The sequence below is a fragment of the Macaca thibetana genome, chromosome X, assembly GCF_024542745.1.
Source record: "Macaca thibetana thibetana isolate TM-01 chromosome X, ASM2454274v1, whole genome shotgun sequence".
In the NCBI taxonomy this organism is placed as follows: domain Eukaryota; kingdom Metazoa; phylum Chordata; class Mammalia; order Primates; family Cercopithecidae; genus Macaca; species Macaca thibetana.
Genome location: NC_065598.1, coordinates 113,725,400 through 113,749,490, shown reverse-complemented (window position 1 = coordinate 113,749,490; position 24,091 = coordinate 113,725,400). Strand labels below are relative to the sequence as shown.

The window sequence follows — 24,091 nt, the reverse complement described above, 5'->3', positions numbered from 1 at the left end:
AGCCTCCAGATTAGCTAGGATTGCAGGCATACACCACCACACCCAGCTAATTTTTGCATTTTTTTTAGAGATGGGGCTTTGCTATGTTGCCTAGATTGGTCTAAAACTCCTGGACTCAAGTGATCCTCCTGCCTCGGCCTCCCAAAGTGCTGGGATTACAGGCATGCACCACGGCGCCCAGCCTGGTAAAGTCTCAACATCATTCAGTTCTCCTCCTTAGAACCAGGGCAACGCTAGAAGAAGGTGTGTGACCAGAAGCCCTAAGGAAACTTGAGCAGCAAAGAGTACAGAGAAGTGAAATATTTCCAAATAATGCTGTCAGATATATGTGGAGGGAGCATAAGCATGAGATACTGTATTTGTAAAGCGAGACCAGCCTGACGTTCAGGTAGGTGTAGTATACACATAGCCAGTTGACATGACTGGGAGTCACGAGCGAGCAAGCCACTAGAAAAGTTTAAAAGCAGCGTCCTCAGGAACGCAGGGCAGGCATGACAAATTGGCTGTAGCATTTCCTAGGGGGAATTTGCAGGGGAAGCTGTAAATGATGCAGTTTAACCTGCTATCCAACAATATGACATGGCCAGCCAAAGTGCACAGGTCATCTTGGGCCATATAGAACATGGATGGGGGCAGAAGTTAACAGTTCCACTGGGCAGACTATAAAGTGTATAATTTGGACACTGTATTTTAATAGGGTTACTGGTAAACTGGAGCACATTCAGAAAAGGGGTGACCAAGAAAGCAAAGGGTTTTGGGGACCGGGCACGGTGGCTCATGCCTATAATTCCAGCACTTTGGGAGGCTGAGGCAGGCAGATCACTTGAGGTCAGGATTTCAAGACCAGCCTGGCCAACATGGTGAAACCCCATCTCTACTAAAAGTACAAAAAAAATTAGCTGGGCGTGGTGGTGCATACCTGTAATCCCAGCTACTCAGGAGGCTGAGCAGGAGAATCACTTGAACCCAGGAGGCAGAGATTGCAGTGAGCTGAGATTGTGCCACTGCACTGCAGTCTGGGTGACAGAGTAAGACTCTGTCTCAAAAAAAAAAAAAAAAAAAAAAAAAAAAAAGAAAAAGAAAAAGAAAAAAAAAGTAAAGGATTTGGAATGACAGATTAGTGGAGATATTTAGCTTGGAGAAAAATTTAGAAGGCACATGTGGAAAGGGTACATTTGGAGATGGGAACAGATGTGTTTCATGTGTCTCTAGAAGACAAAAGTAAGACCAGTGGATAGGAAACCTTTTAGGTCTAATGTGAGAAGGAATGTTTAAATTATTACAATGGCAAGAGGTTGTTTTGCCAAATAGGAGACTGATCACCTCCAAAGTTCCTTCCAATTCTTAAAATTCTAAGGGGAGCAAAAAAAGCACAGACCAATTGTGATAAACTAAGAGTCTCACCAAGAAGTGCTGAAGGAGACTACTAAGGGAAAGGAGAAGCAAAGGAATAAGGAATACAGTTGAGTCCCCAGTGCCTAATATCTTGGAAGTAGAGAATCTTTTGTTCAGTTTAAGTTGAATAAATGTATGAAGCCATACAACAGAAAATGTTTAGAACAAAACACAGGGTTCAAAGGATTTGTGGTGTTCTCTTGGACTTTGTTATCCAAAGTGCAATCCTAGGACCAGAAGCAGTCAAAAGCTTGTTAGAAATGCATGCTCTCAAGTCCCACCCCAAGCCTATTGAATTAGAATCTGTTGGCTGGGCGTGGTGCCTCATGCCTGTAATCCCAGCACTTTGGGAGGCCGTGGTGGGTGGATCGCCTGAGGTCAGGAGTTCCAGACCAGCCTGGCTAACATGGTGAAACCCCATCTCTACTAAATATACAAAAAAATTAGCCAGGCATGGTGGCGGGCACCTGTAGTCCCACCTATTCAGGAGGCTGAGGCAGGAGAATCCCTTGAACCCAGGAGGTGGAGGCTGCAGTGAGCCGAGATCACGCTACTGCACTCTGGGTGACAGAGCGAGACTCTGTCTTGAAAAAAAAAAAATCTGTTTTAACAAATTCCCCAGGTGATTCATATGCACATTAAAGTTTGCAAAGCACTGTATTAGGAAAAACAGTGTACATGGAGTAAAAAATGAACTCTTGGCTGGGCACAGTAGCTCATGCCTGTAATCCCAGCACTTCAGGGGGCTGAGGCGGTAGGATTCTTTGAGCTTAGGAGTTTGAGACCAGCCTGGGCTGCACAGTGAGACCTTGTCTCTGCTAAAAATTTAAAACATTAGCTGGGCGTGGTGGCGTATGCCTTTAGTCCCAGCTACTCGGGAGGCCAAAGCAGGAGGATCACTTGAGCACAGGAGTTTGAGACTACAGTGAACTATGATTGTGCCACTACACTCCAGCCTGGGTGATAGAGCGAGACTCTGGCTTAAAAAAACAAACCAAAAAAAGTGAACTCTTAAGGTTGAGATCATATAGCATATGACCCTAATTCCAAATGCATTCAATAAAACAGGATAAAACTCCAACAGAAACACGTTACTACTTACAGAATTAGGCATGGCTGCACAAGAATACAAGGTATCTCGACCTGCCAATCGCTGTATATTTTCCAAAAGTAGTCCAACAAAGGGAAGGTACAATTGTGCTATTTTGGCTTGTTGGTTCTGAAAAAATAATTATTGAAAGCTTAATAGGTATATAATATGTATATATTACAAATAAATGGAGTTGGCTTCATATATCAACTTAAAGACTAAAAAGTAGGCTAACATCCATAACAAATTACTGAAGCATGAGTCTATTTATACGAAAACTAATTACCACAGAACTTTGTTGGCATTTGGATTTATCCATGATACAGAGTCAAATTACATCCCTCAAGCATAACTACATGAAGTAAAAGGTTTTTGTAAAAAATAGAAGTTGGTATAGAAAGCAGATGATATTAGTCCTGTTTTTCAGCTCCAGTGAGGATTGAGCTTCATGAGAGCAGGGACAGTGTCTGTCTTGTTCACTGCTTCATCCCCAGTACCTGGGCACATAGCAGATGGTCAATACATATTAGCTGAAGGAATGAATGAGTAAGTGGAAGAAGTGAAAAAATGGTAAGTTACTGTATTCATTCAAGAAACATTTTTTGCTTCCATTAAAGCTATAATTACAATAATACGAACTTAGTCCCCTAAGTCAATTATAAGACTTGGGAGATTGATATATTTGTAAATATGTAAATAAAACTGACCACCAGGACTCTTAATTAATGTGGTACCTCTTATACAAATTTATTTATTGCTTTCCTCAGCTTATGGACATTCCTCGCCAGATACGTATATACACTCAAATCAGAGAAAATAGTAGCTGTGGTGGCACAAGAGTTGCCCTCCATCTTTCATGACTTCAGGTTTTTCTGGAGAATTAGATAAGGCCCTCTAGGGCAAAATGGTCAACATGTAGAATATAGAAGATTACTGGTCTCTTACTATTGTTTAGTTTGCATTTACTATTGAGGTTGAACAATTTTTCATGTGTTAATTGGCCATTTGCACTTCATTTGTGAATTTCAAAAACCCTTCTTAACAGACTTTCTTCCAACATAGTACCCCATCAGTAATAGTCTCTACCACCAGAAGATTCTGATTTACCAGGTCTGGACTGGTCCAGATGATGCTGATGTGTTTCAGAACCACTAACCTAGTCCAACTTCCTGCTGAAGGCAGGAATGAATGGCCCTTACATGTATCCTTGACAAACAGTTTTTTAAACTTCTTTAAAACTCCAGCCCTTTCATGGGTTCTATTAGAAAGGTCCTTTATCTGAAATACACTCCTCATAAGTTCTACCTCCTAGGTATAGCTCTGCCCTTTGGAGTACAAGAAAAAGTCTACTTCTACTTTTGCATGGCAACCCTTTAAATATGTGAATATAGTTACCACGAATCATCTTAACTCATTCTTTTATTTTTTATTTTTTGAGACTGAGTCTTACTCTGTCAGCCAGGCTGGAGTGCAGAGGCACAATCTCAGCTCACTGCAACCTCCGCCTCCTGGGTTCAAGAGATTCCCCTGCCTCAGCCTCCCAAGTAGCTGGGATTACAGGTACCCACCATCACGCCTGGCTAATTTTGTATTTTTAGTAGAAACAGGGTTTTACTATGTTGGCCAGGCTGGTCTTGAACTCCCAACCTCAGGTGATCTGCCCTCCTCAGCCTCCCAAAGTGCTGGAATTACAGGAGTGAGCCACCGCACCCGGCCTTTTAACTCTCATTACTTTCCTTTGTTCCATGGCTTTGGTGTCAAGATTTTTCACATAGTGATTACCCTTTTTTTTGGTGGTTTTCTAATTTTTCAATGTCCCAAGTTGAGATTTAAAAGGCAGTATAGCTAGTGGCTGACAGCACAGATTTTGCAGTTAGAGACATGCACAAAACCCAGTTCTCCCATTACTAGCTACTTGATTACAATCAAGTCATTTAACTATAGTTTTCTCTTTGGTAAAATGGGGGTAATAATAATGATGTCAATTAATGTGAGATATTTAAAATAGTGCTTGGCATATAGTGAGCCCTTAATAAATTTTAGCTGCTATTATTAATATTATGGCTTCTAAATAGGAGTCCATTTTAGTTCTGATAGTGAGTGATCTCTAGGGGAAGAGAAATTACAACTCTCTCAGGGAAGCAGGAACACAGGAAAACATAAAGTCATTGCCAAATATGTTAAAAATTTCGCCTGCACAACAAATAGAATATAACCGAAGAATCTATTAATAGAAGACTAGTTAGATAAATAAAATAAAGTATATCCATATGATAAAATACTATGCAGCTACTTTTTAAAATGCAGTAGATCTAACCTTCAGGCTGTACTGTTAAATGAAAAAAGAAAAATGTATAATGGTTTCTGTTATATTTTATACATATATATCATATAGGCTTGTGCTTGTGTAAAATAGAAGTATAAATAAACTTATAAGAGTAGTTGCTTCTGGAAAGATGAATTGGTGAGTGGAGGTAAGGAATGGGAGACAGGCATTTTGATTTTTGTTTTTCACCATGCATATGGATTACTTTTTCAAAAAAGGTAAAAAGATTTGCCCACAGCCCAACTAGAAGTAGAATCTGCAATTCTCTTAGGTATCAACATTACTTGTAGTGGGTACAAGAACTATACAGGCCCCAGGGTAAATGTTAGATATTGAACATTCTTGTTCTGAAAAGGAAAAATGTCTCATGGTAATTATAACAAGAGACACTGCTGGCTGGGCATGGTGACTCACACTTGTAATCCCAGCACTTTGGGAGGCCAAGGCAGGCGATCACGAGGTCAGGAGATTAAGACCATCCTGGCCATCATGGTGAAACCCCATCTCTACTAAAAATACAAAAAATTAGCCAGGTGTAGCGGTGCACACCTGTAACCCCAGCTACTCGGGAGGCTGAGGCAGGAGAACTACTGGAACCCGGGAGGCGGAGGCTGCAGTGAGCTGAGATCATGCCACTGCACTCCAGCTTGGGCTACAGAGCGAGACTCCGTCACAAAAAAAAAAAAGAGAGAGAGAGATTGCTAAATAGTTTATGAGTAACACATAACAGGGACCAAAATTTCCTAAGAGCAGGGGCTTAGGAGTGGCAATTGGCTGGAAAGGGTGGGAGTGATTAGGGAGTTGAGTCCCGAAGTAGGCTTTTCATAGGAAACATTCTTTTCTTTTTTTTTTTTTTTTTGGTGTATTACTTTGGGGTCCCTTTAGAGAACTGATGGAAAATATGGGGGCTTAAGGCTCCCTCCAATCCCTCACCTTGGTGTCATCATTAATAGGAAACATGCTCTACTTGGATGTATTTGATAAATGAACTCTTACCCAGGCTGTCTGGAAACTGCACAAAACAGACAAAGGACCTTTTATTATCCTCATCCAATAATCTGGAATTGAAGCTTTGGTTAACCAAGCCCATGAAGTAAACAAACTTCTCATGGAGAAAACTCTATCGTCATTTAATGCCTGTATGAAGCCTCTGAACAAAGAGGAAAGAGCTTCAGAAGTCACTGAAGGAGTAGTAAGGCTTGGCATTTCAATCTTTCCTATAGTTTAAAACCTCAAACGCTCAGAGTGTCTAACTTATTTACAGGTAACAATACCTGCGTGTGTATACATACAGCTCTAAGAATTTAAAAAGTAAGTTAAAAGTGTCCAAATTTGTGATGTAAAATATTTAATTCCGCCTCTAGGTGGTGAGAATCCCACTGGCAAAATCCAGTTTTCTTTCACTTTCATGTGAAGAGGCAGTGGAGAAACATACAACTTTCTGCTTCAGAGAGGGGAAGTTCATTTTGTACTTTTCCAGTGAATCATTTAAAATCATGGCTAAAGACATTTTCCTCCACATGGCATAAGATCCTTTTCCCCACTCCTAGGCGTAAGCAAGTAGTTAGCCAGAACTCAGCGATAATGCATTTTTAAAGGCTTGACCAAGCTTGATTGGACTGGAGGACTTTTAAGATATATTTTTATTTGGATATATCATACCAGCTAATTTGTGTGAAGTCAATATCAACATTCACAAAAAGTGAAAATGGCATATAACTGAGTCAACTACACTAAGTGGAGGTATGTTATAATGTGTCAAAAACAAAGCAAACTGCAGTAAGCAATGAATTACATCTTAAAGCTAAGAAGTTTAAATCTACTTTAGGATACAATCACATAAAGAAAACTAGCAAGATTTACATGTATGAAAATCACTGTAATTAAAGGAATATGAGTAGATGTCACTGGCAGGCATTTTCTGTTTAAAAAGGACAAATGGGAATACTGTAGAAAAAGAATAAAAGCTCCAAGTCAGCCTTCCAAAATGACTATGATGATAAATGACATCATAATTTTATTTATATTGGAATGTAAAAAGAAAAGGATAAATTATTTATTCTGAAACAATATTATGCTTCCTAGAGTGAGTTATGATACCGTGGAAGTAAATTAGAGTCTTCTAAATCCATACAGTTTGCACTCTACTTTTCCAAGCCAACAGGATTTAGTATCAGTAAGATTTCAATATATATGTTAAAAGTACAGTAAATAGGCCAGGCATGATGGCTCACGCCTGTAATCCAGCACTTTGGGAGGCTGACTGGGGCGGATCATGAGGTCAGGAAATGAGGACCATCCTGGCCAACATAGTGAAACCCCATCTCTACTAAAAATACAAAAATTAGCCAGGCATGGCGGCGTGCACCTGTAGTCCCAGCTACTTAGGAGGCTGAGGCAGGAGAATTGCTTGAACCTGGGAGGCAGAGGTTGCAGTGAGCCGAGATCATACCACTGCACTCCAGCCTGGGGGACAGAGCGAGACTCCGTCTCAAAAAAAAAAAAAAAAAAAAAAAAAATTAGTGCAGTAAATAGAAACTGCAGCTGTGACCGTTACTCATAGAAAACAGTGTAATGTATGTAAAATTTACAGCCACACCCACAGCTATTTATAGTAACACCATCACATTAACATTTTTTTCAGTAAGAAGAAAACTTATTACATATTTTACATGATACATATTTAAAGATATATTAAAGCATATATTTTATAGAATAATTTTTAAACATTCTTAGTTGATATAATAATCATGAAGCAGTTATGTTATTCTTTAAGTATGATTTGAGAAAATAGTGTATTTCTTTAATAGTTAACTAAACTATATATATATGTTTTTTTTTTTTTTTTTGAGACAGAGTTTCACTCTTGTCACCCAGGCTGGAGTGCAGTGGCACGATCTCAGCTCACTGCAACCTCCGCCTCCTGCCTCCCCAGTTCAAGTGCTTCTCCTGCCTCAGCCTCCCAAGTAACTAAGACTACAGGTGTGTGCCACCACGCCCAGCAAATTTTTGTATTTTTAGTAGAGATGAGGTTTCACCATGTTACCCAGGCTGGTCTCAAACTCCTGGCCTCAAGCGATCCACCCACCTCAGCCTCCCAAAGTGCTGGGATTACAGGCGTGAGCCACGCTCCCAGTCCTAAATGGTATTTTTAAAAACCTAATGATTTGAGGCTGGGCACAAGAATCGCTTGAACCTGGGAGGCAGAGGTTGCAGTGAGCCGAGATCATCCCACTGCACTCCAGCCTGGGTGACAGAGTGAGACTCTGTCTCCCCCCAAAAAAAATAAAAAACCTTGTGATTTGAAGCAAAAATAAATTTTCCTCAATGCTTATATAATGTTCCTTGCTAAAAAAGCTTCATCTTCTATAAAAAATCATAGTAGAACTTTACCAGTGTGATACTGATGACTGCATGGATATCCTTACCTTGTGCTGGTATCTTGTGTCAAATGCATGTTTTATCAAAAGATTCTTTATGACAGAGATAGCTGTATATCTGATCTCATAATTGTCCTGAAGAGCAATGGAAGTTTCCCTCAGAAGTAGACCAACCAAGAAGTGATGCTTGCAATACTCATCTGATAAACTGTATTCAAGATTTGAATCTGCAGTACAATGAAATTTAAAACCCATTTATGAAAATATTCAAAAAATGATTATAATTAAAATACTGTATTATTTAATAATATGTGATCATGCTAGCAAGAGCTATAATTTTTATTATGAATGATTCTGAGCAGTTCTTTTATCATCTAGAATAAGCATGCAAAATTTACAAGACAGGAGCACTCATTTTGGGCTAGACGATAACTTTAATGATCATTTCAGTCAGGAAGAAAGTCCCTAGATTTTTTTTTTCCCCTGCATTCTTTTGAACTCATAGAAATCTTATGATAGAACCTACAATAAGATAATTATATATTTTGCAACGTTTTAACAGATTTCTTTATAGCTGAAGAGATTTTGTCACAACTATACATTTGAAAAATTCTATACAATAATGCTTGACTTACTTATCCATTTATACCTATAAAGTGGGAAAAGACAAACTAAACAACTGAGTAGTCTGACAGTATTGACTGTTTCAGTAAATATTATATATTGGGCTGAAAATATACATGGGACATAAGAACAATAAGGAAAACAGTCTCATTCCATTCCAATCCATCATCACTCAAAAACAAATAATTTATATCAGAAAATAATCACTTCGAACTATGTCTTTCCCTTCTTTTAAGATCCTCAGTCTATTTTATTTATTTATTTATTTGAGATGGAGTCTCACTCTGTTGCCCAGGCTGGAGCTCAGTGGCACAATCTCAGCTCACTACAACCTCTGCCTCCCGGGTTCAAGCAATTCTCCTGCCTCAGCCTCTGAAGTAGCTGTGACTATAGATGAGCACCACCACGCCCAACTAATTTTTTTTTGTATTTTTAGTAGGGACGGGGTTTCACCATGTTGGCCAGAATGGTCTCGAACTCCTGAGCTCAGGTGATCTCTCTGCCTTGGCCTCCTGAAGTGCTGGGATTACAGGAATGAGCCACTGTGCCTGGCCTAGATCCTCAGTCTATTTTAAATCTCAGATGTTAATATCATGGTTGGGACTTGCTTTATAAGTACTTATAGGGGATTGTGATCAGGTTTAGTAATTTGTTTGTTTGTTTGTGACAGTCTATCTCTGTCACCCAGGCTGGAGTGCAGTGGCGCGATCTCGGCTCACTGCAACCTCTGCCTCCCAGGTTTAAGCAATTCTCCTGCCTCAGCCTCCTGAGTAGTTGGGACTACAGGCATGTGCCACCATGCCCGGCTAATTTTTTGTATTTTCAGTAGAGACGAGGTTTCACCATATTGGCCAGGCTGGTCTCTAACTCCTGACCTTGTGATCCACCCGCCTTGGCCTCCCAAAGTGCTGGGATTACAGACATTTGCCACCGCGCCCAGCCAAGTTTAGTAATTTCTATGGAAGATTTCTACTATCTTTATTTCCTCTCCAGTACTATTTAATTAGATAGGCCATGAAGCCGAAGAATATGTTTTCTATTTCTCTTTTGGCCTGTTCAGCACTTAATATAATGCTTTATATTCAGCTGGGACTTAATAAATGCTGCGAGTAGTCCAATTTAATCCTAAATCCTGATGATCTGTCCACGCCTTCTTTTTCCTGACTTCCTCATAGTTACAAATAAATATTGGGTGAAGTATATGAGCTACACATGCTCAGAATCAAGTAAGGGGGTAGTTGAATAGAAGTACTATGGTTTAAAAATATTTTTTCTCCATTTTCACTGGCTATAATTCCATCACTAAAACCACCACTCAGCAAATACTTCTACACAGACCAAGGCAGATTATTTTCTTCCTGCATTGGTCATGCTTTTTTGTGAATCCCTATCACCTTCTACGCATAAGGGCCAGGACTAACAAAGGTGGCTTTATGTGAGTAGATTTTACAAATGGTAATCAATTTGTTACTTTGGTGATTTGAATAAATCCAATCAGGTGGTTTCATCTACACCTGCAGAATTCTGGCCAAGATATCATTAAACAGCATCTAAGAGACAGAGGAAAGCCTGAGAGAGGTCACACACACACACACACCCATCACACACACACACACACACACACACACACACACACACACACACACACAAGTAACTTCCAGTTCCCCATTCATGACCTCTATGCTGGCTTGCAGCAGGAACTTGTGTTTTGAAGGAAGATGTTTTAAAGTTGATTTCTCTAGCAACACTCAATTTTATTTTAAAACTAAACAAACACACTGCCTCCTAGATTTTCTGGGTACTTGGCTAGGGAGGATTTGAAAAGCAAACAAAGCCCCCATCCATCTTAGCAATTCATCAAATCAATTGTTTTCTAAAACAGCAAGCTAATTTAGAGTGAACCGAGTTAAACCTACCTACTGAAGTCAAACGGTCCACCGCAAATGAAAAAAAATCTAATTAATATATGAAAAGAAAAGGGACAAATAAAAAACATAGTAACATAAGAATAGTGCTATACAACAAAGCATTCAATAAAACTAGCAATGGAGATAACTGAAGGCATTTCATAAATTTAGCACAAACATGTTACTGTTTTACTCTACCTTTACATTTTTTGATGCTTTGAGGAGAAATGCATTTACATGCCTTTTTCTTAATTTAGTCTTATACAAGATCCCAAACACTACTACAGAAAGTAATTTCACTTGTATCTGACATCTGTGTTTAAGCAGCAATCTATTAACACACCTGATTTCTTCACACTATGAATATTATTACTGATATTATGAAGGAAATGCAGAAAAACATTAAAGGACTTCAGATAGTAACAATTCTGAATTTACCTTCACGTTGACTGGTTCAACTAGAAAACATTATACTACACTAGCGCTAGCAAAACATGGAAAAAAACAAACTCAAATGATGGAAAATGCAAATACATGCCTTGAACCCGCTGCAGTTTAGGTTTTGCAAATGCCATTGGCAAGTTCAGAGGAATGTAATGTTCGTGATTGCAAATTGTTTGCAGAAATTCAAACTTGTATTCAGCCAGAACCTAAATGGAAAGAAATGATACATTAGCTCATATTTAGTAGGCATTTGCTATTTTAAGAATTTAATACAGCGCATTATTTTTCACAACAGAAGTGCTTAGTATTCTAAGCGTACCTTGAGATGCGACCTGTGCAGGAAAGAGTTAACATAGCAGGTCCAAGACTGCTATCCTTTAAAAGGCCTGCTTGTTGGCTGGCATCTAAAAAATGAAATTTTGAAATGTTCCCTACATGATAAGTTGCGCCTTCTGTGTCAGCCTGCTCAGACTGTTTGTACAAACAATGTGATTTATAGTGAACACCTGCTTTGCTTTCCTTTCTGAGAGTCTGGAATTTTGACCAGCCTCCAACACATAATCAGCCCTCAATAAAACCCCTCAACTCTGAGTTTTAAACAGGCCTTCCTTGAACAGGAATATTGCACACTTACAAGTGCATTTTCACTGCTAGAAGGAGGCTGTGCTCTGTGAGACCCTTCACAGGAGGGAAAGAGTTCAGAAAGGCTGCGTGTGGATTGCTACCCACCCCATTTGATGTCTTTTCCTTTCCCGATTCAGCTGAGTATCCTCATCATATCACGCTCATGAATCTTAGCCATCAATACAGCTATATGTTGAGTCTGTGAATCCTTAGAATGAGCTATTGAACATATGGGGGGTCCTGGGGACCCCAAAACACAGTCCAGTATTCCTTGCTTTTAAGTATGTCTATACTCCAAGTACCTAAATAAAAACAGCAGTTCCTAATCCCCTAGAAGAGAATAAATGTCACTTTTGGTCTTATGCTCAGATGTCTGACATCCACTACGATCATGTCCTCATAACTTACCTTAGGATCTTTGGGACTGAATCCAGATATATAGTCATTTATTAAATTGAAAATAAATCCTCTATCCATTAGTGTCAAACAGCGCTGTAGGAACCAAAACAAAACTAAGGGTTAGTTACACAATTCTAAAAGTCTAAATTTAAAAAATGTAAAGTTTTAAAAATTCAAAATTGGTTCCACACAAAAAGAAAGACATTTTTGTTTTTATAGATAATTGTCAGAGCTTCAGGTGACCTTAAAGAAAAAGATAAAGGTCAAGTGGCATCACTGGAATCGGGACTGAAGGGCCTCAATTATACAGTTTTCAGAATAAGATGTATATATAGCCACACACACAAATACACATTTATTTATACATATACACACATACATACACAGACACACATACATATCTGTAATCTATTCAGCTACACTTCCTCATTTTGGTCAACTCCCAAAGCCCAAGTGAGTTGACCTCATTTTGGTCAACTCCCACTTCCGAAGGGAAGTGTAAGGTAGTCTGTTAGCTGATGAAAGTCAGACTTGCCTATGTAAATATTAATAATTCAGACCAAAAGGGTTTTTGTGTTCAGTGAAGTCAAGGCGTAAAACCTCCCTTCTCTGTGACAGCCCTAAGTTATTCATATTTGCCTGCTGTCATTCTCCTAGTTAAGGCTCTCACTACCTTGCAACTGAAAAACTGTAGTTAACCTCCTCAGTCTTCATGTCTCTCATGTCTCCATCCATCTGCTTCCAGATTAACCTCTAAGTCCCAGCTCTAATCGTGTCATTTTCCTGCCCCAAAGCTTCCAATAGTTCCCTATCGTCTCTAATATAATTTCAAACTCCTTAGCTTGGCATTCAAGAACACTCACAATCTTGTCCCAACTTACTTGTCCAGCTTCATTTGCCAACAGATCTCATTGACTTCCTTTGACTGTGTCTCAAAACATAAAAAAAAAAAAAAAAACAGAGAGAAAGAGAGACAGGCAGAGTCTTGCTCTGTCACTCAGGCTGGAGTGTAGTAGCACAGTCATAGCGCACTACAGCCTCAAACAATCCTCCTGCCTCAGTCTCCCAAGTAGCTGGGACTAAGGCGGGCACCAGCATGCTCAGCCATCCTTCACTTATTATCCCCTCGAGATGCACTGTGTATTCCCACCTCTAGGTCTTTGACTCATGCCACACCTAGCAAGTCTATCGCTACTTCTATCTGATCTTGTTCATTCTTTAAGGTTCTCATGAAATCCCATCTTCCTTAACTACATTGGTCCATGGATCCCTTCAAACACTTTATTCAGTATTAGCTTGTATTTTACTATTTTCCTGTCATCTCACCTAGATTGGACAATAAGAATGATCTTTTCCTTTATATCCTTCATAGTGCCTACAATATTTCTGTGAAATCCAAATAATTCAATATTTGATTAACCAGCTACCTGCATCTTGCATCTCATACTCTCCTTTCCACTTCTGCTGCCACTGCCCAGGGTCAGACCCTCATCACCTGTCATCTGGATTACTGAGTTAGGCTCATATTTATTTATTCCAGCATCCAACAAACATTTAGAGGATCTACTATGTTTGAGACAATGTATTACATTCTAGAGAAATACAAAGTGGAATAAGGCATGGTCCATAATCATGTCTAATAGTGAAGACAATCACATATTGAAAACATAGTGTACAATAAGAAGTGCCATAGAACTATGTAAAAGACAGATGAACAACAGAAGGGGTGACTGCATGGAAAGGCCAGGGAAGAGCTGAGCCTAAAAGATAAGTGGATTGTGCCAGGCGGACAATTGGTTTTCTAATCAGTTGCCCTGACTCGGCTCGGGTCTCTTCCTCACTTCATCTATCATAACAGCAAGAAAAGTATCCTCCGAAGTATTTGGTGTTGCTCCATTGCATATGAATCAAAGTCCAAATTCCTTAACCTGACATTTAAGGCCTTCTGTTATTGGCACCAGATGGCCTTTCCAGCTCTTTCTTCATACTTCCTAAACTCATCACACAATGAGTTTTCACTCGTCCCTAAATAATTTTTGAACATGTAAATTTCATCTTTGCTCAGGGACCCTCTAACTGCAACATGCTCAACTCTTGTCCTGGGGAACTCTGCACTATGCTACTTGTTTCATGCTGCCTGGTCATAATCTCTCTCTCCCTTTCTAGTTTTTCTATAGTATTTTGTCTGTATTTCTGGTGTTACTGTTATCACCTTTATCTTGCATATATATTCAAATTTGACCACTAACACGGCCTCTCACATCTTTGAATTGCCACACAGAAGACAAGCCAATGGGCCAGGCGCAGTGGCTCACGTCTGTAATTCCAGCACTTTGGGAGGCTGAGGTGGGCGGATCACGAGGTCAGGAGGTCGAGACCATCCTGGCTAACACGGTGAAACCCTATCTCTACTAAAAAATACAAAAAATTAGCTGGGCATGGTGGCGGGCACCAGTAGTCCCAGCTACTCGGGAGGCTGAGGCAGGAGAATGGTGTGATCCCGGGAGGCGGAGCTTGAAGTGAGCTGAGATCACGCCACTGCACTCCAGCCTGGGCGACAGAGCAAGACTCAGTCTCAAAAAAAAAAAAAGACAAGCCAATGTTTGCTGACTTGAATTAAGTAAATGCTGCTACTAAACCAAAACTGTTCTGTTCCCTTTACATAGTAAACTTCAAGTTTAAACTCCATGGAAGAAGCTAATGTTCTACATTTCAGAAAGTATGTGCTCCCATTTAAATAAGCATTTAAACTATGTTTAAAAACACTGTGTGCAACAAGCAACACTTGTCTTCTGACTAGGCCACCTGTATGTGTCCTCTGATTTCATCAATTCGTCATTTCAATGGGGGATGGGGACAAATTTGCTGTGATCAGTTAAGCTAAAAGATACGGCTTTTATCCAAAAGAGGCAATAACAAGTGTTGGTGAGGATGTGGAGAAAAGGGAACCTTCCTACCCTATTGGTGGGAATGTAAATTAGTACAACCACTATCAAGAACAGATTTGTTTGTATTTCTGGTATGACTGTTATCACCTTTATCTTGTATATATAGTTAAATTTGACTACTAAGATAGCTTCTCACATCTTTTCTTGTTTTGTTTTGAGACGGAGTCTCACTCTATTGCCCAGGCTGGAGTGCAGTGGTGTGATCTCGGCTCACTGCACCCTCTACCTCCCAGGTTCAAGGGATTCTCCTGCCTCAGCATCCCAAGTAGCTAGTGGCGCCTGCCACCACACCCAGCTAATTTTTGTATTTTTGGTAGAGACAGGGTTTCACCATGTTGGCCAGGCTGGTCTCGAACCCCTGACCTCATGTGATCCGCCCACCTCAGCCTCCCAAAGTGCTGGGATTACAGGTGTGAACTACTGTGCCCGGCCGGCCTCTCACATTTTTGAATCGCCACATAGAACACAAGCCAATGCCAATGTCTTCTATGGAGGTTTCTCAAATAACTGAAAATACAGCTACCATACGATCCAACATTCTACTCTTAGGTATATACCCAAAAGGAAGAAAATCAGTAGATCAAAGAGATATCTGCACTCCCATGTTTGTTGCAGCACTGTTCACAATAGCCAACGTTTGTAAGCAACCTAAGTTTTCCAGTAGTCTTATGAAGACCTAGCTGAGTCTCTAGAAGGTGCTTAATTTTTTTCTTGGGCTTCCTGTCAATGAAGAGGAGTTCCTTACCACATTCCAGCTGCCTTTAACTCACCTTCAGGAAGCTAGCCAAACTATAGTTCACATTTCTGGACTCTTCGGGAATCTCCGCATACCGAATAGTCACATGGGGAATTATTGCAAGAAGCAGTGAATGTAAGACATGATGATATGTCTCGGGAAATCTCTGGCCTCGGGGAAGCTGAAATGAAATAGGCACAGAAAAAAGTCAGACTTCTGAAAGGTCTAAGTTGCCATTTTTACTTTCAAACACATTCTACAAATAAATATATCTTAAAACTGATGTACAATTGTTCTCCCAACCTAAAAATGACATCACTAGTTCAAGATGTACTTGACTCTCTATAATTACAGGAACTCTCTGGATCTCTAATAATCTACCTGACTGAGGTTATCAGCAAGAATGGGTTGTTCTGCCCCAACTTTGGAATATCATGCTTCTGAGTTACAGACAAATCCCAGTTTTCATTCCACTTTTTTCCTGACACACAAAGTATGCATGCACTTCAATTTCAGTAAACGTATTATATAAATTCTGATAAAAAATAATTAAGTATAAGGTAAATATTTTGTACTTCACAAGTCTTAGCTTTATGATTCCTATGAATAAGAAAAATTGTTTTACCTTTCAAACAATTAAAAATTACAACAAATTGCATACATCACATTCCGGGATCATATCTAGTGCATAAAGTGTTTGTAACACTGCACGTGCATGGGCAAATGCTATGTCTGATTTAATCCAATGAGTCTTCTCAAGAGACATTTTTAAGCCATAAGACAAAGGCAAAGATTCAAAGGTAATGAGTTGTACATGGCAAATGATTATAGGGAAGAATCTATGTGGAAAAGTCTCTGCAGATTAGATGGTGAGAACATATCAACTGCAAGACCTCAGATTTACACAATACATCCATTGTTTTTGTAAGCAACATTGAAAAAGCTAAGCACTCAGAGCCTTTAAATATAAAACAGGATTTGCATGGCATGGCTATCTGAGAGTAAGATTAGCTTTTTTCGTCTACATCAAATATTATTCTTATATATACAATTATCATTTGCCAACTGAAAGTTATTCTTTACCTTAATTTACTTACCTTAATCTTATTCTCTTCCAACAAGTATGTGGCCATCGACTTTGCAATTATTTCAAAGAAAAACCATGAATACTAAAAAAAAAAAAAAAAAAAAAAGAAAAGAAAATCTTTAACTGTTACCAAATCTTTGAAGTTTAGCAAAGTTTGACAAATCAATATGGGTCTTGTCTTTGAATTTTACTAACATTTTCAAGTGATCCCAAGTCACTATCAAAGTCTCACAGAATATCTGCCAATGGTTTTAGCAAAAAGGTACTATTGTACTTCAGGGTTGACTGGTAATATACAAAGGAAGGATGGGAACCTTTGTCCCACTGGGGAGTATTTTATCCCCACCATTGTTTCTAATTGCCCACACGTGGTATTAAGAGCAAACTAACTTCTAGTTTATCTTGTTACCGCTTTTAAATGCTCAATGAATCTTATTACCACCTGCACCTAGCTTGGGCCCCAACCCTGCCTTTGATGTGACATTTGTGCAGCCTAAGTAGCCTAGATGTTTGCCTACGTCATATAACTTGAAGAGTAGAGAGAAGCCTCAATCAGATATACTCCAAGATACTCGAAATTCTACCATTAATAAAAGAAGTAATAAAAATAATGACAATAATAACAGCTATAATTTCTTGAGTGCCTACGATGTGCCAGGAACCATGTGTTGAATGCTTTACTTATATTTTAGCAATGAGGATTTGGAGGCTCAGAAATGCTAAATAACTGGCCCCAGGTCACAAAACTATTTTGTGACGGATACAGGATTCTAACTCAGGTCTATCTGATCCAAAAGTCTTTCTTTTACACATTTAAATGAGGGCAGGGGGTGGGTAGCTGGGGTGAAGAAGGTTCTGTGGAGAACTTCAGGAAAAGGATGCATGGGCAAAGTGGTGGGGAGAGGACGGGTCACATGTGAAACTGATGAAAGACTAGAAGCGAAACGGGAGGGTATCAAAAAAAAGTGTGTCTATGGCTGCTTTCGTTCCTTGTTGTGTCCTGTGTTCGCACCTTTAGCAATTTGTTTATTGATAAAAAATCTGCAGACTGTTTCAATATAGCTATCATCGTAGTAGCCAGGGTTTCATGTATCAGCTGGGCCTGAGGAGCACTCGGTTTTTCAGGTCGGAAGCTATACTACAAATAAACAAACAAAAAAATGAACTGTAAGACAAAACTGTCACATAAAACAAATTGCTCAGAAAGAAACTTTACTCCACAAACCTTTATGAATGATCTTAAATAACTATCCAAGCCTTCTTCGTGGCACTTTGATACAATATGTAAGAGAACCCTGAAACGACATTCACAAGAGTCAGCATGTCATACTATAATGAATTACCATATTTTGATTCTTAAGATTGTCATGTGTAGCCCCCAAAACATCTAACACTGCCTAAATAATTAAAAGTGAGATGACTGCATTAAATATAATGGTGATAGTTTAGGTGTACGAAAGATTTCAGCATCTATCATGCTCGGGTCTTATAAAATATATTTCCTAGTTCAAAAGAAGGATATTTAATTTGACAACCCCCCAGATGTGACGTCTGTTTCTAAATCTCTGTATGTGCCTGAAGCATGGTGGTAGCTACTATGCAGTAAAAGACTTCAAATTAGATAAATATTGAGATACCCTCTAGTGAGAATAAAAGGAAGAGAATAGAAAGACACAATGAAGGCCCGGCACGGTGGCTCATGCTTGTAATCCCAGCACTTTGGGTGGCCAAGGCGGGTGGATCATGAGGTCAGGAGTTTGAGATCAGCCTGGCCAACACAGTGAAACCCCGCCTCTACTAAAAATACAAAAATTAGCTGGGTGTGGTGGCGGGCACCTGTAATCCCAGCTACTTGGGAGGCTGAGGTAGGAGAATCGCTTGAATCCGGGAGGCAGAGGTGGCAGTGAGCCAAGATTGCACCACAGCACTCCAGCCTGAGTGACAGAGCGAGACTCCACCTAAAAAAAAAAAAAAAAAAAAAAAAAAAGGAGGAGAGAGAGAGAGAGCGAGAAAGACAGACAGAAAGAAAGAAAAGAAAAGAAAGACAGAAAGAAAGAAAAGAAAAGAAAGACAGAAAGAAAGACAGAAAAAGAAAGAAAGGAAAGAAAGAAAGACAGAAAAAGAAAGAAAGAAAGAAAGAAAGAAAGAAAGAAAGAAAGAAAGAAAGAAAGAAAGAAAGAAAGAAAGAAAGAAAGAAAGAAAGAAAGAAAGAGAAAGAAAGAAAGAAAGAAAGGCAATGAAAAGCATGTCAACAGACAGGGGGAAAAGGGAGAGCTGGGGCAGGTGTAATGATATGAACTATAATTGGGGTAAGAGACTAGCAGTGTCCTCAAAGTTCAGCACATATAAGAAGCACGTGGTGGGTCCTTTGACTCCATTGCTCAGCCCTTCTCCCAGAGTTTCTGATTTTGTAGGTCTGGAGTGAAGCTCAATGATTAACAATTTTACTAAATTCCCAGGTGATACTGATGCTACTGGTATGGGAACCATGTTTTGAAAACCACTGGCCTAAAGTTTCTTCCATTTTCAACCACACTATCCCCAACAGCAGCAATGCACGCAAATGGTGTGCGGCTGTGGTGTGAGGTCTGGTGGAAGAGGTTGTGGCAACAGCAGAGGCAGCAAAGCAAGAAACTTCCAGCACTCAGCCCACAATTTAAGTATCCTGTTTTGATTTCAAAATTCAGGTGTATTGTGCATTCTACTCTACAATACATCCTTGTTTGTTTTCATATAAAAATAATACTTCCTTATTCTTTCAAGTAAAAATTGATGGCTTAGGGCCACATTCTGTTAAATATACATCCCTAGTCACCTGTGTCTATTTAAATTGATTAAAATTAAAATTAAACACAATTAAAAATTCGGTTCCTGCAGGGCGCAGTGGCTCACGCCTGTAATCCCAGCACTTTGGGAGGCCGAGGTGGGTGGATCGCCTGAGATCAGGAGTTTGAGACCAGCCTGGCCAACAGGGTGAAACCCCCATCTCTACTAAACATACAAAATTAGCCGGGCATGGTGGCAGGCGCCTGTAATTCCAGCTACTCGGGAAGCTGAGGCAGAAGAATCGCTTGAACCCAGGAGGCAAAGGCTGCAGTGAGCCGAGATTGCTCCATTGCACTACAGCTGGGGCAACAAGAGCGAAATTCCATCTCAAAAAAAAAAAAAAATTCTGTTCCTCAGCTGAACCAGCCCCAGCTGAAGTGCTCAATAGCCACATGTGGCTGGTGGCTGCTATACTGAACAACACAAGTGTAGAACATTTACATAATTGGAGAAAGTTCAATTGGGACTTAGATATTTATCTTTTTAAATACATAAAGCAAATATTAATGAACATGAAAGGAGAAATATATTGCAATATAAAAATAGAGGACTTCAATATCCCACTTTCAACAACGGACAGATCAACCAGACAGAAAAGTAATAAGGAAATATTGGACTCGAACTACACTTAGACCAAATAGACCTAACAGACATATACAGAACATTCCATCCAACAGCAACAGAATATCCATTCTTTTCATGAACACACAGAATCGTCTCTAGGCTAGACCATATATGTTAGGCCACACACCAAGCGTTAAGAATTTTAAGAAGACTGAAATCATATCAAATGTTGTTTCCAACCACAATGGAATGAAACTAGAAATCAATCACAGGAGAAACCGTGGAAAATTCAAAATAGGTGGAAATTAAACATGTTCCTGAGTCAAAAAAGAAAAGGGAAAATTTATAATATCTTGAGACAAATGACAATGAAAACACAACATACCAAAACCTACGGAATGCAGCAACAGCAGTTCTAAGAGGGAAGTTTCTAGTAATGAATACCTCTATTAAAAGATAAGAAAGATTTCAAACAGCATCTTGGTATTATAACACCGAAACTCACATGGTGCAGTTGATAGGAACGTCATCTTCATGAGTCATATTTGTGAGAACTCGGAAGAGTTGCATAAGAATTACAGGCAGAAACTGTATCATGACTTGGATCTCCATGGCATGCAAACACTAAAATTAAGTCATTATTAGTTATGAAAACAAACAGAAATATGATAAAATTTGCACATGTGAAACAACAAAAAAATTAAGTAATGAGAAATACATTGACTAGCGTATAAGTTCAATTAAAAGTGAGCTTTCCATGGGATGGGGGCTTTTTGTTAATTAATCCACACCTCTATTTGGCACTCAGATTTTATTTCATGTTAAATACTAAAGGTAATAAGTATAATTTGGATAAACAGTTTTTGGAAAATTGACAACTGACTCCTGGTAAACCAACACTCAATTGCCTGGGGCAGTGGGGAGGAACAGACATGTTTGGAGATGATACTAGAGATGCATCTACTAACCCCCAGGCATTCTGTATCTTTTGCAGGGGAAGGTGGGCATCAGTTAATCTGGTGACAAGTTAAGTGGAATTCAATAAAGAGTGGTTCTATATGTAATTGGCTGTACACCATTACCACTACAAAACGGAAGCACATTTGCAGTCTAAGAATCTTATAATACATTTCCTTCAAAGTGCTAACACTCTGTCTCCAATGATAAGTGCGCTACGAACATCAAAAAGAAGAAACGTGATCATATATACAGAGAAATTATACAAATAGTGAAAGTTGTTCAATTTCTTTCTTCTTTCTTCCCTTCTCTCCACATTCACTCACTCAACCAGTCAACCAAAAAAAGGAAACAAACCTCGCTGAGCATCTTTCTATATCAATTCAATGTGTAGTGCTAGGTGAAATAGAGAGGTGGATAAATCAAGTCTCTGTACTTAAAAAACTCATAAGTTCTCTTTCCCAGATTCCCTGACTCTTGCCACAATCTGTCTTCAAGACCTTCTAATCGATAACCAAAATAGTATAAATCATTTTCTCTTTAGCAGGTCTCTGTACCATTTCTCTTTACTCTCAATACATCCAACTCTCATTTCTAAATTAATCTTCCTCAAATACTCGTTACATTAGACCACCTCCTGCCAAGATTTTTTCGATGTCTCCCCATAGCCTATGACAGTGGTTCTCAACCAGGGGCCATTTTGTCCCCAACAGATTTGGCAATGTCTGGAAACGGTTTTGGTGGTCACAACCAGGGAGTGATACTGACATCTAGTGGTCAGAGGCCAGCAATGCTGCTAAATATCCTATAACGCACACACAGACCCTCATGTACAAAGAATTATTCTACCCCAAAATGTCAATAGTGCCAAGATTGAGAAATCCTGGCCTAGAGTATTAAGACCAAGTTATTTCAGACCTAACTGGCATTTTCAGCCTAAACAATCATCACTGTTCTCTACAAGGCCAAACTGGTATCTCTGGTTTCTTCACTGTTCTTGAATATATCATTTACTTTCCTACCTTTGTGTCTGTTCATAGTTTTTAGCCAAATCCTGGCCACTCTTTCAAGGCAAGTACAAACGACCACTTCAGGGAAACCATTCATTTTCTCATTCGACAAAGGGAAAACAAATGAACTCCCGATAGCCAAGCACACCAAAAACAAAAGTAAACCCAAACAAATAAAGGCCATGGTTTCTACCATCAAGTTGTTTGCAGTGTACAGGGGATAAAGGCATGGAACTAAATAACTGCAATATCAACAGTAAATACCATGATCATGGGATATACAAAATTCACAAAGAAGCCACTGAGTGTGCAACTGAGTGTGCAAGTGGGTGGGGAATGTCTGGCAAGGCCTTAGAGATGGGAAAGGGTGAATGATAAATAGAATAGTGCCAGGTAGAAAAGAGAGATGGGCATTCCCTGCTACCAGTAGCGGTCCTCTGTAATTTATTCTCAACATGACAGCCAGAGTGTTCTTTTTGAAATGCAAATTAGACATTGCCATCTTTCTGTTGTTAAAAACAAAACAAAACAAACTACTGCGAACAAAGAGCTGTCATAAGCTTCCATGCCCACGACATACCCTGCCTGTCCCTCCAAACCCATCACTTGCCATCCTCCCCCAACAATGCACACTGTACTATAGCTACATGGTCTTTTCTTTTATTTTTCTGTCCTTCACACATGCTGATGTAAGGTGTTTACATGGCTTTACCCCCTAAGGTTGTCTTCCTCTCATCCTTTCAGCTTGAAATGCCATTTCCTCCAGTAGGCCTTCCCTGACAACTCTATGTAGAGTGTACTTCCGGTCATGTTGGATCCCATTAACCTGCTCTTTTCTTCATGGCACTCGCTTATAATCTCTCTACCACAACTGGAAAAGGTATGCTGTCTAAACTGTTCCCCATTCAATTCATAGCATCCAGAACAATGTATGGCCCATACTACACGATCAATAAATATTTGGTGACTTACTGAATAAATGAATAAAATAATAAACTAGGCCGGGCCTGCAATCCCAGCACTTCGGGAGGCTGAGGTAGGCGGATTACTTGAGCTCAGGAGTTCGAGACCAGCCTGGCCAACATGGTGAAACCCCATCTCCACTAAAAATACAAAAATTAGCCAGGTATGGTGGTGCATGTCTGTAGTCCCAGCTACTCGGGAGGCTGAGGCAGGAGAACAGCTTGAACCCGGGAGGCAGAGGTTGCAGTGAGCTGAGTTTGCAACACTGCACTCCAGCCTGGGCAACAGAGTGAGACTCTGTCTTCCCCTTCCCCCCAAAAAAAGACAGGAGCCCTCTAGCCTACAGTAGTTCCTCAGTTCACCAAACCCTCAGCACTTGTACACCGTATCACATACTGGACATTTCATCATATATTGCTTTGAACTATTAATTGTATTATTGACAGACTGTCATTTAACTTATGTGTGTCCTGTCTCTTCAGTTAGACTATAAGTTCCCCTATGGACAATAACCCTAAATTATTCTTCTCTGTAAGCCTCAAAGAACTAGGAAAATACTAAATATATAAGAAGAGCTCAAAAAGTGGATGGTAAATGAATTCTTGAAACAATGTCATTTATAGGAACAACAGATAGCAAGGTGTAGTAGAAAGAACATGGGACTCGTCATAGTCTCACCCCAGTTCTGCTACTAACCAGTTGAATGACTACAGGCAAGTCACCTCTACTTGGGCCCCAGCTTCCTCATCTGTTAAAAAAAAAACCAAAAAAAAGCCTTGACTGGACGTGGTTGCTCACACCTGTAATGCCA

The 24,091-nt window shown here is 39.6% G+C and overlaps 1 protein-coding gene across 3 annotated transcripts in view; it reads right to left on the bottom strand.

Annotated features, from left to right (window-relative positions):
• DOCK11 (dedicator of cytokinesis 11) overlaps positions 1 to 24,091 on the bottom strand; it is a 189,516-nt gene that overhangs the window by 58,521 nt on the left and 106,904 nt on the right. For 2 of the 3 annotated variants that reach the window (XM_050776081.1, XM_050776083.1), the window contains 10 exons: positions 20,856 to 20,974; positions 18,186 to 18,255; positions 17,973 to 18,098; positions 16,971 to 17,042; positions 15,908 to 16,054; positions 12,199 to 12,282; positions 11,261 to 11,372; positions 10,732 to 10,770; positions 8,240 to 8,418; positions 2,498 to 2,614 (listed from right to left, as the gene is read on the bottom strand). In XM_050776081.1, the coding sequence (XP_050632038.1) occupies positions 2,498 to 2,614; positions 8,240 to 8,418; positions 10,732 to 10,770; positions 11,261 to 11,372; positions 12,199 to 12,282; positions 15,908 to 16,054; positions 16,971 to 17,042; positions 17,973 to 18,098; positions 18,186 to 18,255; positions 20,856 to 20,974 (1,065 nt within the window). The remainder of the gene's footprint in view (positions 1 to 2,497; positions 2,615 to 8,239; positions 8,419 to 10,731; positions 10,771 to 11,260; positions 11,373 to 12,198; positions 12,283 to 15,907; positions 16,055 to 16,970; positions 17,043 to 17,972; positions 18,099 to 18,185; positions 18,256 to 20,855; positions 20,975 to 24,091) is intronic. The other variant, XM_050776082.1, reaches the window with a different exon arrangement.